The 12,850-nt window shown below is 56.3% G+C and overlaps 1 protein-coding gene across 3 annotated transcripts in view; it reads right to left on the bottom strand.

Moving 5' to 3' along the window:
* The window catches only part of RIPOR3 (RIPOR family member 3), a 70,310-nt gene that overhangs the window by 9,807 nt on the left and 47,653 nt on the right, over nt 1–12,850 (bottom strand). For 2 of the 3 annotated variants that reach the window (XM_066236431.1, XM_066236430.1), the window contains exons 3-13: nt 9,356–9,502; nt 7,097–7,175; nt 5,351–5,374; nt 4,993–5,046; nt 4,191–4,340; nt 3,942–4,005; nt 3,583–3,626; nt 3,297–3,422; nt 3,076–3,221; nt 2,210–2,339; nt 550–1,095 (exon numbers count right to left, since the gene is read on the bottom strand). In XM_066236431.1, the coding sequence (XP_066092528.1) occupies nt 550–1,095; nt 2,210–2,339; nt 3,076–3,221; nt 3,297–3,422; nt 3,583–3,626; nt 3,942–4,005; nt 4,191–4,340; nt 4,993–5,046; nt 5,351–5,374; nt 7,097–7,175; nt 9,356–9,502 (1,510 nt within the window). The remainder of the gene's footprint in view (nt 1–549; nt 1,096–2,209; nt 2,340–3,075; nt 3,222–3,296; nt 3,423–3,582; nt 3,627–3,941; nt 4,006–4,190; nt 4,341–4,992; nt 5,047–5,350; nt 5,375–7,096; nt 7,176–9,355; nt 9,503–12,850) is intronic. The other variant, XM_066236432.1, reaches the window with a different exon arrangement.

Below are 12,850 nucleotides of genomic sequence, written 5' to 3'. Positions count from 1 at the left end.
AAGGTGACGCAATGAAAAACTGATGATTAATGCTTCTCATCTCTCTCCGTTTCTGTCCATCTGTCCCTATCTGTCCCTCTCTCAGACTATCTCTGGCCCACCCCCCAAAAATTATATAAACCAAAAAAGAGTAGAATAATCTGCCCAGGGCAGCACCTCTGAGAGCCACAGGAGAACAGAGTGTGGTGTGGGCCCTGTCGAGGAGAAGTTTCACCATGGGGGTGTGGCTGCTGGGGCCCTTCCACAGCGCCAGCTCTGACCGTGAGGACGGCTCAGGTTTGGGATTTTAATGCTGAGTCAGAAGATGCAAGCTGAGGCTGGGTTCCGGCGGCACATGGAGCAGGCTATCCACTCTGAGCCCTGACTTTCTCCTAATCTTCCTTCCTGCCCGATGGGGCTCTTGTTATCCACATTTGACAAATGAGCAATCTGAGGCCCAGAGAGGAGACATTGCCCACCCAGGTGATGCAGAGGTGAGACCGGGATGTGGCCCAGGCTGGCTGCCCCCGGAGCCCACTCTCAGTCGTCACACCAGCAGAGTGGACGTACCTTCAGCCGGTCCCTGAAGCTGAGGACCTGGTACTCCAGCTCCCGGAGCCGGGGCTGGGAGGGGTCGGTGCTCCGCAGTAAGTCCAGGACCTCCTGCAGGGGCCTCTCTGGGTTCACCCCAGGTTCGTCCACTCCATCCTCAGTTTCTCTGTCCTGGTCCTTCAGGCTGCGCAGCATTGTATGGTTGTGGAGTGGGGAGCCCTGTGGCAGGCTGGGGCTTTCTACTCCCAAGTCCCTCCAGCCAGGCCGCTCCACAAATGAGCCTCCTGCCAGGTGGGCCATCGCTGGCAGGAGGCCCAGGGGCGGGGGTTCCTCCTGGGCTTCCTCTTCAATGGAGGCGTTGGGGCCCATGGCCAAGGGCAGGAACCCCACGTCCGAGGTGGATGCTGATGTGCTGGTCTCAGTGTCTCTGGGATCCTCGGAGCTGAAGGAGTCCATTTCAGGCAGCTCCTGACTCTGGCTGCACAGGCCAGGGCCCTGAAGGTCGCTGTCAGACAGATAGCTGAGGATGGAGGGGGCCCTCGGAGCTGGCTGCTGCAGGACAGACTGAAGATGGGGAACACAGGACCAACCTTACTGGCTAAGCCAGGGACCACAGCAAGGGTCCCAGAGGGTCCCCATGACCCCTACCACAGACACTGGCTCTGCCTGCCCACTTTCTCAGGATGGCTGAGGCCCACCAAGTTGACTCGGAGGTGCTGACAGCAGCCTGTAGCCTCTCTGCTCTTATCCATCACCACCCCTCTAACCCGCACTTTCCAAGCCCCAGGGGCCCCCTGCTGTTTCTCATACCCTCCAGGTTCATTCACACATTCCCACCTCAGGGCCTTTGCACTGACTGAGCTCCCTGCCAAAGAATGTTCTGCTTTATTTCCCCATGGCCCTTCCACCCTCGGGCGGGCGGGCACTGCTCCCTGAGGGCACAGTCCTCACCCAGCCTGGAGAAGAGCCTGGCACATACATAGTTTTGAATGAGCGAAGTGATAAGTGAATGAAGGACCTGACATACGATACTCAAGAAGTGCTCACGGTATAGAAACTGCAGCTCATCATTACATTAAGCATTAGGTGTTTACATGGGCTGGTCTGAGGGCCTTCGAGTCCTGCCTCATTTATCCCTCACACCTCCAGTGTCCAAATGCATCATTAGGCTAGAAAGGCTGTTACGGATTAAAAGATGGGGGAAAGATGCATTTGCTCCCAGGTGGCATAGAGTATCTCTGGAAGGATATGGAAGAAGTTGACAACAGCACAAAAGAGGGGACCTAGATCCCGGGAGGTCACAGGAAGGAGATGTTTTACTATACACTATGTCAAGATATTACCTACTGGAAACATACTCAGTTTAAGTTTAAAACAAATAAATTGGAGGCCAAGTTCATGGCCGGGGTGATAGGACCATCCAAAAGACCTTATTCCAGGCATCCAGGAGACTCAATCAAGCCTAGAGCACCCCCCGGAATAGAGGGACCAGCATCAAGGAAGAAAAAGTACAGAAAGCACAGAGGATAACACAAAGCAAGGGAGGCTGACCCCAAAGCGTGCTGCACAGAGAGGTGCCAGGCTGCTCAGCCCAGTCCCAATGCTGGCGGTTGGGGAGTCGCCCAACACCACCCACCACAGCATGACCACAGCGGCCCGGCCCGGCAAGGCCACTCACCAGGTAGTACCTCTCCCGGAAGCTGGGGGTGCTTGGGGGCGTCCAGTTGTATAAGGAGCCCTTCCTGCTGCCCACAGAGAACTTGACTGTGGGGCTGGGTGACACCAAGAAGCTCTCAGTATCAAACGGGCTTGGGGAGAGAACAGAAGGCTGGGGTGTCACTGATGGCTGGGAGGACATTTAAGCATGTCCACAACCCAGGGGACTGGAGAGGGAATGGAGGCCTTGGGAGCGGCAGGGCCTTGCCCCAGACCACAGGCAGAGCCCAGGGACTCGAGATCACATCCTCAACCTTTTTTGGAACCGTCTCTCAGACAGCCACCACCCTGAGGGCCCTTAGCCAGGTGGCCAGGGCAGTGATGGGCGACCACACATGTGAATGCCACCCCTCTTTAGAGGTGCCTTGGAGAAGCTCAGCAGGCCAGCGGTAGACAGTGCTGCCATTTCCTGGGCAAACCATGTCACCACCCCTCTCAGATTCCTCATCTGTAAGGGGCACCATTCTAGAAGGACCCCTGTGTCAGTCCCCGTTACAGGTAAGGCTGGGTGGGGCCCACGGTCTTGCCAATTCTAGTCATAGAGCAGGTAGGTCTGGATAAACCCTCTCTGCCTCCCAGAAATCTGCTCTCTCTCATTTGCACAAAGGCCTGGCTGGAGTTGTCTGGGACGCAGTCCTGTGACTGTGACTCCGGCCCTGCAGGCAGGCAGAAATGCCCACGAGTGGACGCTATGTTATAGTCAGGCCACCAGGGGGAGCCAGCGAGACCCATCAGGCTCGCGCTCTGTGTGGTATACTTCCAGGTGGAACTTTGGGGCTTCCCTGGAGAGGGGCCACAGGGCATGGAAGGAGGCTGGCCCCTACTCACTTCCACAGCACCTCCAGCTGCAGCTTGATGGTGCCCAGCTCTGTGATGTCCACCACGATGACCTGCGGCCGGGTCGTGAAGAAGTCGGTGATGTCGCACGTCACTGTGCCCACCGCCAGCGAGCTCAGACCACGCAGCTCTGTCACCTGGGGTAGGGAGTTGTGGGTGTTGTCCTTGCCGAGCCGCTGGAGGCCCTGGCCCTGGCCCTAGGCCCCACCCACCTTGATCTCGAAGTTCTCGTGCAGGATGGGGATGAAGGCCTTCTCCTCCTCATCCCAGGTCTGGCTGTCATCAGACTCGATCCGGCCCTTCAGCCTCCAGCGCTGGCGGCCCATGCGCATGAGCACCTGTGGGCAAGGTCCAACAAGGATGACAGGTCAGCTGCCGCCCCAGGTGGGTACCCCCCCCTTGCCACCTGCATGGGGGCCCTCCCTGCCAGCTGGGACCCTGGGACCCCCAAAGACCTGGTGGGGAGCCCTGAGGACTGACCCCAGAGGATGGCCGTACCTCATATTGGTCTCCTGGACAGAGGCGTGCATAGCCCACCAAGCCTGGAACACAGATATGGGCTGATCTCTCTGTCCTCTGCCCCTGCCCCATGGGTCACAGGCCCTCGCAGAGGGATCACCCCCCTCACCTGAGTCTGGGAATCTTTAAACTCAGGGATAAGCCCTTATGATGGACAATGGATAGGCCTGGGCCCTCAGATCCAACTCAGAGAGAGGGCGGGACCTGTCTGAAGTCACATGTCACAGGAGTACAAACTCCTGACCCACATCCACCCTCAGCAGAAGTCCCAGGGCCCTCCAGAAGGCCTGACCCCCCACCCAAACGGGCCGCTGCCCACCCCCTCTCAGCCCTGTTACCTTTCATCCTGACATGGAACTCGCCCAGGTGGACCTCCAGGGCCCCCTCTATGAGCCACATGTCCTGCAAAGCCGCACACAGGATGGCTCAGCACCGGCCCCCAGGCTGGGTCACGTGGGGCAGGGGGACATGCACAGACCCTGCCAGGCAGAGGCTGGTGGGCAGAGCTTCCTCAGGGCCCAGGGCACTCCCCCCCAAGGCTGGGCCAGGCCTCCCACTGCCCACTGGGACCCTCAGAGCCAGCCCACCTCGGTGCACTCCTGCAGGCTGCGGCCCAGCTCCTGCAGGCTCTCCCGGGAGGCACGGCTGGGTGGGCACCTGGAGAAGGCCCGCTGCATGTTGGAGGCGCCGTCTCGCAGGCGGCACTGGATGCAGTAGCCCTCGTAGAGTTCGTCCACCTACCAGGGGCACCGGACGGTGGCTGCTGCCCAAGCCGGGGTGGAGAGCAGGGACCCAGACCTGCCTGTCACTCTAGGAGAGGCCGCCCCTCAGCTGATGTCCCCACCCAGCCCCTGACAGTGGTCCCTGGCCCCCACAGAAAGTGAGCCCATGGGGGCCGGAACCACGTCTCATCCGCTCCGCACCCCCAGCGCCGGCAGCAGCTGGTACACAGCGCGCAGTGAAAACAGGGAACTGCAGTCCCCCCCCCCCCCCCCGCCTGACTTTCCACATAACAGGAGGTGGATTTCTGACATCCTGCCTACCCACTGGGCTCCTTGGGGAGTAAAGCAAGATCATAGAAAAAGTTGCTGACTTCAGACCTTAAAGGACTTGCTGTGTGACCTTGGGCAATCCCTGTTCCTCTCTGGGCTTCCACTTTCTCATCTCTATAATGGGGTGCTCGGTTTCACCCTTCCTGGCCCTCTGAGATTGAGCAGGACATCTTTCTGGGCTCAGGCCCTGCTGTTCCTGCTTCCCCAGCTGCTTAGTACCCAGAGAGCCCTCCCCCTCGCTCAGAGGGGCCTCCTGGCTCCTGCTATCCAGCACAGGCCCAGTGGGGCCAGAGATGACCCCAGCCCCACCCTGAGACACCCCAGGAACCAGGCTGACCTTGCTGATGTGAAACTCCATCTTCCGGACGTGCCTTTCCACCGAGCGTGTTTGCTTCTCCCGGGAAAAGAGAAGATGCTTTACAAGTAATCTGGACCCCCCCCCCACTGACCCCTGCCACCCTCCCGTGGGCCCCAACACAGAGAACTGGGCTCCAAGCCAGGACAGCCCCTCACAACCCTTGAGGAAGCTGCATTGCTGGACCTCAGTCTGCCCATCTGTACAAGGGCAGGACCCCAGGTATTTCTCCTAGAGGACAGCCAGAGGCTGGAGCAGGGGGCAGAGACATTGCTCTCCTCCAGCCAAGTCCAGCCTGGCCCACCTCGCTCACCACCTGCAGACAGAGGGTTCCACTCACCTTATCCAGGTCGTAATAGAAAGCCTGTGGGGGAGAGAAGGTGGAGGGAGACGGCATCAGGGCTCCAGATTGTCCCCCAAGATCCGTAAGGCTACACCCCAGGGGCACCTGAGCTCACAGCACGGAAAGGCAGCAGCCACTCCATCCTCTGAGGCCCGTGATTCAGGCAGAGGAAGAAGAGGGTTTAAACGTGTGCTTTGGGTGAGGCAGTTCTAAGCCTGGCTCTGTTTCCCAGCTGTGTGTCCTAGGCAATTTATTCAACCTCTCTGAGCCTCTATTTCCTCACGTGAAACAGGACAGCCATAGCACCTGCTCCACAGGGTTGCTATGAAGAGTTCAAGACATCGTCAGCACTCAGCAAAATGGGGACCATTGCGATTTGATTGTTTCAGGGGTGACTTCAGCCGTGACCAGGAGAATTGGGAGTGGGGAAAGGTGGCCGGCACCACCCAGGAGTTCAGATCATAGGAAACGGCTAATCCAGACTGGTCCACCCTCTGCACCCCTGTGAGGCAGGGGCCCTGGTTGCTGGGCAGGGCCGGGAACCAGGGCAGGATCTGGGAATGCCCCCTTCCTCCATCTGCGTGGCCGCCCTGAAGTAGCTGGCACACTGAGAGCTTGCAGGCCCTGTGTCTCCGCCCTGCAGACCCTCAAGGACTTCTGGGCTGGAGCCAGGATACAGAGGGGCCGGCTGCTGTTTGGTAGGGAGATTCACTAGCCCCTCCCCACTTTTCCAACCCCTGCTCTCTGCTTGGCACCTGGGAGGAGGGATGTTGGCAATAAACTGGCTGTTTGGAGGAGCCCACAGGCAGGGAGGCCTCCTGGCTTTTGTTTCTAATCCCATTAAGGAAAGAAGGGAGGGGTGGAGAAGAGTGGGCGGAGACTTCCCCAAACCGGAAAGAAAGCCTCTTCACCAGAAGGGTGGAGGTCCTGGGCAGTGAGTGCAGGCAGTGAGCAGTACAACACAGGACACCCAGTGACATTTACAGCTCCAATGAACAGTGAATACTTTTTTTTTTTTTTTTAGTATAAGTATGTCCCCAAGATTGCACAGGACATCCTTACAGTGAAAAATTATTTGTTGTTTATCTGAAAATCAGATTTAACTGGGATACTATTTTTTGTTAGTTTTTTGTATTGAGTGTGTGTGTGTGTGTGTGTGTGTGTGTGTGTGTTTCTAAATCTGGCTCTGCTGAGGAGGAAGGGAATAGCAAAAGCCCAGAGCAGATGAGCCTTGGGTTAGACAGGCCCCAGGGCAGTCTCAAAGCCACTGCCCTCAAGGTGGCCGGAAAACGGCAGAGCTGCCGCATGATAGGGGACACACAGGGCAGATCAAGGACAGCATCAGGGCCCCTGTGCCACAACCTAGGTTCGATGCCTGACCCAACTTCCTGGCATCACACGAGTCACCCTGACAGCAGGCACCCAGATGACCAAGGCCCATAAAACGGGGCCCTCTAGAACACACACCTCTGCACACCACCTGCCTTACAGTTACTTCTAGAACCAGAGAGAGAATGAAGGTGGGTCCTTAGATGTGTGAACTCTGCACCATGTTGGAACAGGGAGCAGCTTCCCAACAGTCTCTGCGGTTAAATTCATCCCAACATAAAGCAAGTCCGTTCCTGAGGCCTCTGAGTTCCAGAGACTCGCACCCACGGTGCAGACAGGGGAGTGTGGCGGGGTCCATCTCTGAACCCCCGGTCAGGGCTGCCCCCGGTGGGAAGGGGCGGGGAGGGCTCTCACCAGCCTGGAATTCCTGTGGGTGTCCTTGTGGCGTCCGGACAGGTAGTCCAGCTCGGCCTGCTGGACACACAGGTACTCCCTGTGAGGAGGATGAGGAGAAGGGGTTGGAAATGGAACAGGAAGAGAAAAAAGAAGCAGGTCGATGCCCAGTGTCCCGGAAGCAGGCGGCCACAGCCACCACGTGGAGAGCAGCTGAGGTTCCCAGCAGGCTCGGAGGGCAGAGGGCAGAGGGCAGCACCTCCCACCCACCCAGAAGCCTGGCCCCATCTGCTGGGCTCCAGATCCCACACGCTGTGGGCCACGTGCCTGGCATTGTGAAAAATGGGGGATAGCTCTGATAATTCCCCAAGCAACCCAACAGACAGATTCTACTCTTTTTTTTTTTAATAACTTAGTTACTTTTTTTTTTTTTTAAGATTTTATTTAATCATTATAGAGAGGAGAGAGAGAGAGAGAGAAGGGGGGAGGAGCAGGAAGCATCAACTCCCATATGTGCCTTGACCAGGTAAGCCCAGGGTTTTGAACCGGCAACCTCAGCGTTCCAGGTTGACGCTTTATCCACTGCGCCACCACAGGTCAGGCCACAGATTCTACTCTTATTAAACCCATCTTAGAGAGAGGCAAACTGACCCTCAAAGATTGCAAGTAACCCGGCGCAGGGTCACACCCCAGGGAAAAGGCTGAACCAGGTTTGAAACCAGGCAGTGGTCTCCAGAGGCCGATATCTTTACCCCGGCCCCAGGGGAGGTCAGTGAGAGCACACCGCCCTCATGGACAAGGGCAGGTTGTCCTGCTGTCTAGATGCCCAGGGCCAACAACCAGAGAGGAGCCTGAAAGACCCATTCTGGAAAGCAGAGAAAATGCTGTGGGCCAGGACAGGACGTCTCATGTTGTGTTTTCTGGCCAAAGAAGTTCAGGCAGGAAACCTGAGGTTTGAACTTGGGGGCCGGGGTGGTGATCCATCCTAGATTTTCTGGGTCACCCCAGGAAAGTGACTCACCCTCTCTGGTCCCACTCATACCACTATCTACCAGGCTTTGCTCACTCAGAGACTGGGCTTCTCAGGAAAACGGGATGCTGTTGAGCCCAGACAAGTCTCAAACAGGCGGTTCTGCAGGAATCGCCAGAAGCTGTCCTGGGAGGTGAGCACCCGGGGAGGTGATCCACCCTCCAGGCTCACCACCCAGGCCCAACGCTGCACCCGCACTGGGTACATTGTGGGAGGAGGGCAAGGGATGCCTCCTGGGTGGTGTTGGCCCTGGAGTCCCACTTCCTGCTTTCTGGCCGTGGGGTCCTGGATAAGTCACTTCCCATCTAAATGAATAACCAGGAGTTCCCTCTGTGGTCTTTTACAGACAAGACCTAACTGTGATCCCCTGGGAGAGGCAGAGAGGAGCAAGCAGGCAAAGCCAAAGAGTTTACTTTTTTTTTTTTTTTTTTCTGAAGCTGGAAACGGGGAGAGACAGTCAGACAGACTCCCGCATGCGCCCGACCGGGATCCACCCGGCACGCCCACCAGGGGCGATGCTCTGCCCACCAGGGGGCGATGCTCTGCCCCTCCGGGGGCGTCGCTCTGTTGCGACCAGAGCCGCTCTAGTGCCTGGGGCAGAGGCTAAGGAGCCATCCCCAGCGCCTGGGCCATCTTTGCTCCAATGGAGCCTTGGCTGCGGGAGGGGAAGAGAGAGACAGAGAGGAAGGAGAGGGGGAGGGGTGGAAAAGCAGATGGGCGCTTCTCCTGTGTGCCCTGGCCGGGAATCAAACCCGGGACTTCTGCACGCCAGGCCAACTCTCTACCACTGAGCCAACCAGCCAGGGCCCAAAGAGTTTACTTTTTGGTTTTGGTTTTGTTTTGGTTTTTTGTATTTTTCTGAAGTGAGAAGCAGGGAGGCAGAGAGACAGATTCCCGCATGTGCCCAACCAGGATCCACCTGGCATGCCCACTAGGGGGCGATGCTCTGCCCATCTGTGGTGTTGCTCCGTTGCAAACGGAGCCATTCTAGCACCTGAGGTGGAGGCCATGGAGACATCCTCAGCACCCGGGCCAACTCTGCTCCAGTGGAGCCTTGGCTGTGGGAGGGGAAGAGAGAGATGGAGAGGAAGGAGAGGGGGAAGGGTAGAGAAGCAGATGGGCACTTCTCCTGTGTGCCCTGGCCGGGAATCGAACCCAAGACTTCCACATGCTGGGCTGACACTCTACTGCTGAGCCAACCAGCCAGGGGAAGAGTTCACTTTTTAAAGGCACAAACAACCCATCCTTACTTGAGGCCTCTTTTCAGCGCTTCAAAGACCTTCTTCACTTGCTGCGTGTTGGAGTCCGGGCAAACAGACCCCTTCCGCAGTGTGCCGTACATCTTGGAGGATTTTGCAGGTATTCGAGACCTCACCGAGTTCCTTTGGATGGACTTTCTGTGAGAAGAGATGGGCGGGGGCAATGGGGGGGGGTCAGGGCAGGGATCTGGACAAAGTCTTTCCCAGGGGCAAGCATTTTGGGAATAGTGGCCGAGCTGAATCCCACCCTGTCACCACCAAGATGCGTAATCTCTGGAAAGTTGCTAAGACTCTCTGGGCCTAAATTTCCTCATCTGTAAAATGAAGCTTTAGATTTTAGGATTGAAAGACTACTACTAATAATAATGGTATGAGAAATTAGCCAACATGAAAAATACAATCAAGCAGCCCAAATGCCAGTGCTGTCCATTCAGCATGCCTTGTCAATGCAGGCAAAGCAACATGGGAGGCCAAATCATAGTCCTGTGATACAACCATGGGGTGGGCACCTATTGGCTTTGCCTGCCCATCATCCATCTACCTCCCTCTGTTAATAGTAACTTGATTGTCTGGTGAACATCCCCAACCCTGATCTTTATACATGTGGTTTGGAGGGAGGTAGCCTGACAAATTAACACACACATGCATATATAGGGATTCTGAGGCCAACCCATGGCCTAGGCCTGGGTTTCTCAATATATTCCACTTCCCTGGCTCAGGGAGAGGAATGGGAATCAAGTCTGGCTAGTAACTCTGTCAGGAATTTGGTTCCAAATTTACAGGAGGGAAAAGAGTTTTCCCTGCCAGCAAGCTAATCTGGGAGACACACACCTGGAACTTCTAGCCTCCTCTTTTGCCATCATGTAGGAAGAATGGAGCCAGCACAGAGACAAGCAATGGAAGCAGACCAAATCCATTTGACAGTTCCTGGATTCAGCGCTGCCTGTCCACAGACTTTCAGAAATATAAGCCATTTGGTTCTCCTTTTTGCTTAAGCCTATTGGAGTTGGAAGTGCAGATTGGGTGATGCTAAGAACTGCTGTCTCCCAGCAGTGACAGCTGTGTCTCTCAGCCCTTTGGGGATAGATGGGCATTTCAGGATTGATGATAGCAGTAGAGTCAGGGTGCCCTCATTACAGCACGGAGCTGCTGTCACTGGCAACTAAGCCCCTTCTAGCACCTTATGATCCTCTGCCTTGTCCTCTAGCCTCAGGCCCAGGGCTTGCTGATGCTGCCACCAGATGTGTTTAAGTCCATCCATCTTATCGCTCTAAAGATATTGTTTCCCAAATGCCACTGTACTGGGTGTGGCTTCATGACTGCCTTCTCATAGGAGACAAGGGTAGAAATGATGCTTAACACTAACTTCTGGGTCACTTGTGGAGTTTTCTTGTTTTTTCTTTTAAATTTTTATTTATGGTTTTCAGCGAGAGAGGAAGGAGAGAGAAAGACAGGAACATATGTGCCCTGACAGGGAATCAAACAGGCAACCTCTGTGCTTTGGGACGATGCTCTAACCAACCGAGCTATCTGGCCACGGTCACTGTCTTAAAAGGGAGTGGCTGGCCTTTCTCTCCGCCTTCTCCCCTTCCTCCTCGTCTTCCTCGGGTGCACTAAGGGCCCTGTGACGAGGGCCCCCACAGGGGTGGAGCACACCACCCATTAGCTCCACACTGTGACAAGGCAGAGGGGAGGGGAATAACCTATCTTATTTCATGAACCGCCCCCTGTATTTAGGGGAGGGGTTCTTTGCCAAAGCAGCTTCACCTGTACAGGATATCAACTTTCACGGCCACCTAAGAAGCAGGTGTTCATTTAAACCCCATTGCAAGGTAGGCAAACTGAGGCTCAAATAAGTGACTTGCCCAGGGTCATGTAGGTGGCAGAGCCATACCCAGACCCAAATGTACGTAGACCCTCAGCGGGGGATCTGAGCCCTGCAGCCAGAAGCAGGGTGCCGATTCCGGGGCCCTCAGAACCACCTGGAGGACTTAGACCCAGGTTGCTGACTGCGCCCCCACACCCCAGCAGAGCTTCAGATCCAACAGTCCGGGGTGGAGCCTGAGAACGTGCGTTTTCACGTGGTTCCCAGTGCTCGTGACGCTGCTGGTCCTGGGGCAGCACTTCGAGGAGCACAGAGTTAGGGACTCACCGTTTCTGCTTCACTCGGGAGACATCCTGCTGCTAGAAGCCCAGCTCCACGTCCCCCTAGGAGCCTTCACACCCTGGGCACAGGACTAGTTCATTCATTCAAACACTCCCAGAGCAGGGCTTTCCCTGGGTCAGGCGCTGTGAGGAAAGTCAGGCGGCCAGCAGCCCCCTCTGGAGGGCTCACAGTCCACAAGGAGAGGGGGGATTACGGTCTGGAGAGCCAGGCGGGGGCAAGTGGAACACAGCTCCTGCGCCTTTGCCAGGCCTAAGAGAAGGGCCCCCAGACCCCCACCGTGCCTGGTCCCCCGGGGATTCCACAGCGGCTGGCTGTGTTTCTGGCCAGCCAGATGCTGCACATTCCACACACACACGCAGACACCTGCTGTTGACCCAGCAGAGAAGAGCCGTCCTGGCCGGCCACCCCTGCTGACACGGACGGAGCCCCAAGGCCCGTGGCTCCCCTCCACGGCCGCACAGCCACAGTATAAACCGGAAATAGAGACCCCAGGCCCTGGCGGGACACGCGGAGAACTGGTCTCAGAGGACGCGGCAGCAGGGAGGAAGCTGGAATCCCACCCCAGCCCTGCAAAGGCTTCACCAAGCTCAGGTCAGCTGCCCATGTTCAAATCCCAGCCCCGGAGGTCACGGGTATATAACTAGCACCTCAGTTTCCCCATCTGTCAAAGGGAGATAATCAGACCGCTTGTCCCACCGTTATGAGATAGTCATTCATTCAACAAATATTTAAACAAGCACCTACTGTGCACCAGACACCGTTTTAGGGGATGGGGGGTACAACAGTGACCAAAACAGACGAAATGCCACCTCCTGGGAGCCGTGAGCTGGCAGGCGAGACCGTGGGAAGCGGTAACAAGCGCAGGCTCCGGAGCCAGACATCGGCGTCCCTACCCAGCTCCACAATGTACAAGCTGTGTGAACTTGGGTAAGTTACTGAACCTCTCTGTGCCTCAGTTTCCTCATCTATAAAATGGGAACCAGAGGCAGTGTTGCTGTGAGAGTTACAAAAATGTAAAGGGCTTCGAGCAGTGCCTGGCAAAGAGTTTGTGTCCAAGTTAAGTAAGATAATTTTTTAAAAATCATATATTAGGGAGTGCTCAGTGCCAAGGAAAAAAATACAGGCAGGACAGTGAACAGGGAAGGCTCCTCCAATCAGGTGATGTTTGATTCAAGGTACACGCTCAGAGCACTGGTCACAGAGCCTGCTACATCATTAGTGCTCACCCCGTTCCTGCTGTTGCTGTTATGCATTTTTCTATGGCAAGAGACACTTTCCCAAAGGCCAAAAAGGGGTTGTACTCCCTCCCCCCTCACCCT

The sequence above is a fragment of the Saccopteryx bilineata genome, chromosome 6, assembly GCF_036850765.1.
Source record: "Saccopteryx bilineata isolate mSacBil1 chromosome 6, mSacBil1_pri_phased_curated, whole genome shotgun sequence".
In the NCBI taxonomy this organism is placed as follows: Eukaryota; Metazoa; Chordata; class Mammalia; order Chiroptera; family Emballonuridae; genus Saccopteryx; species Saccopteryx bilineata.
The sequence above is the reverse complement of the archived record's forward strand: the minus strand, read 5'-3'. Positions and strand labels throughout refer to the sequence as shown.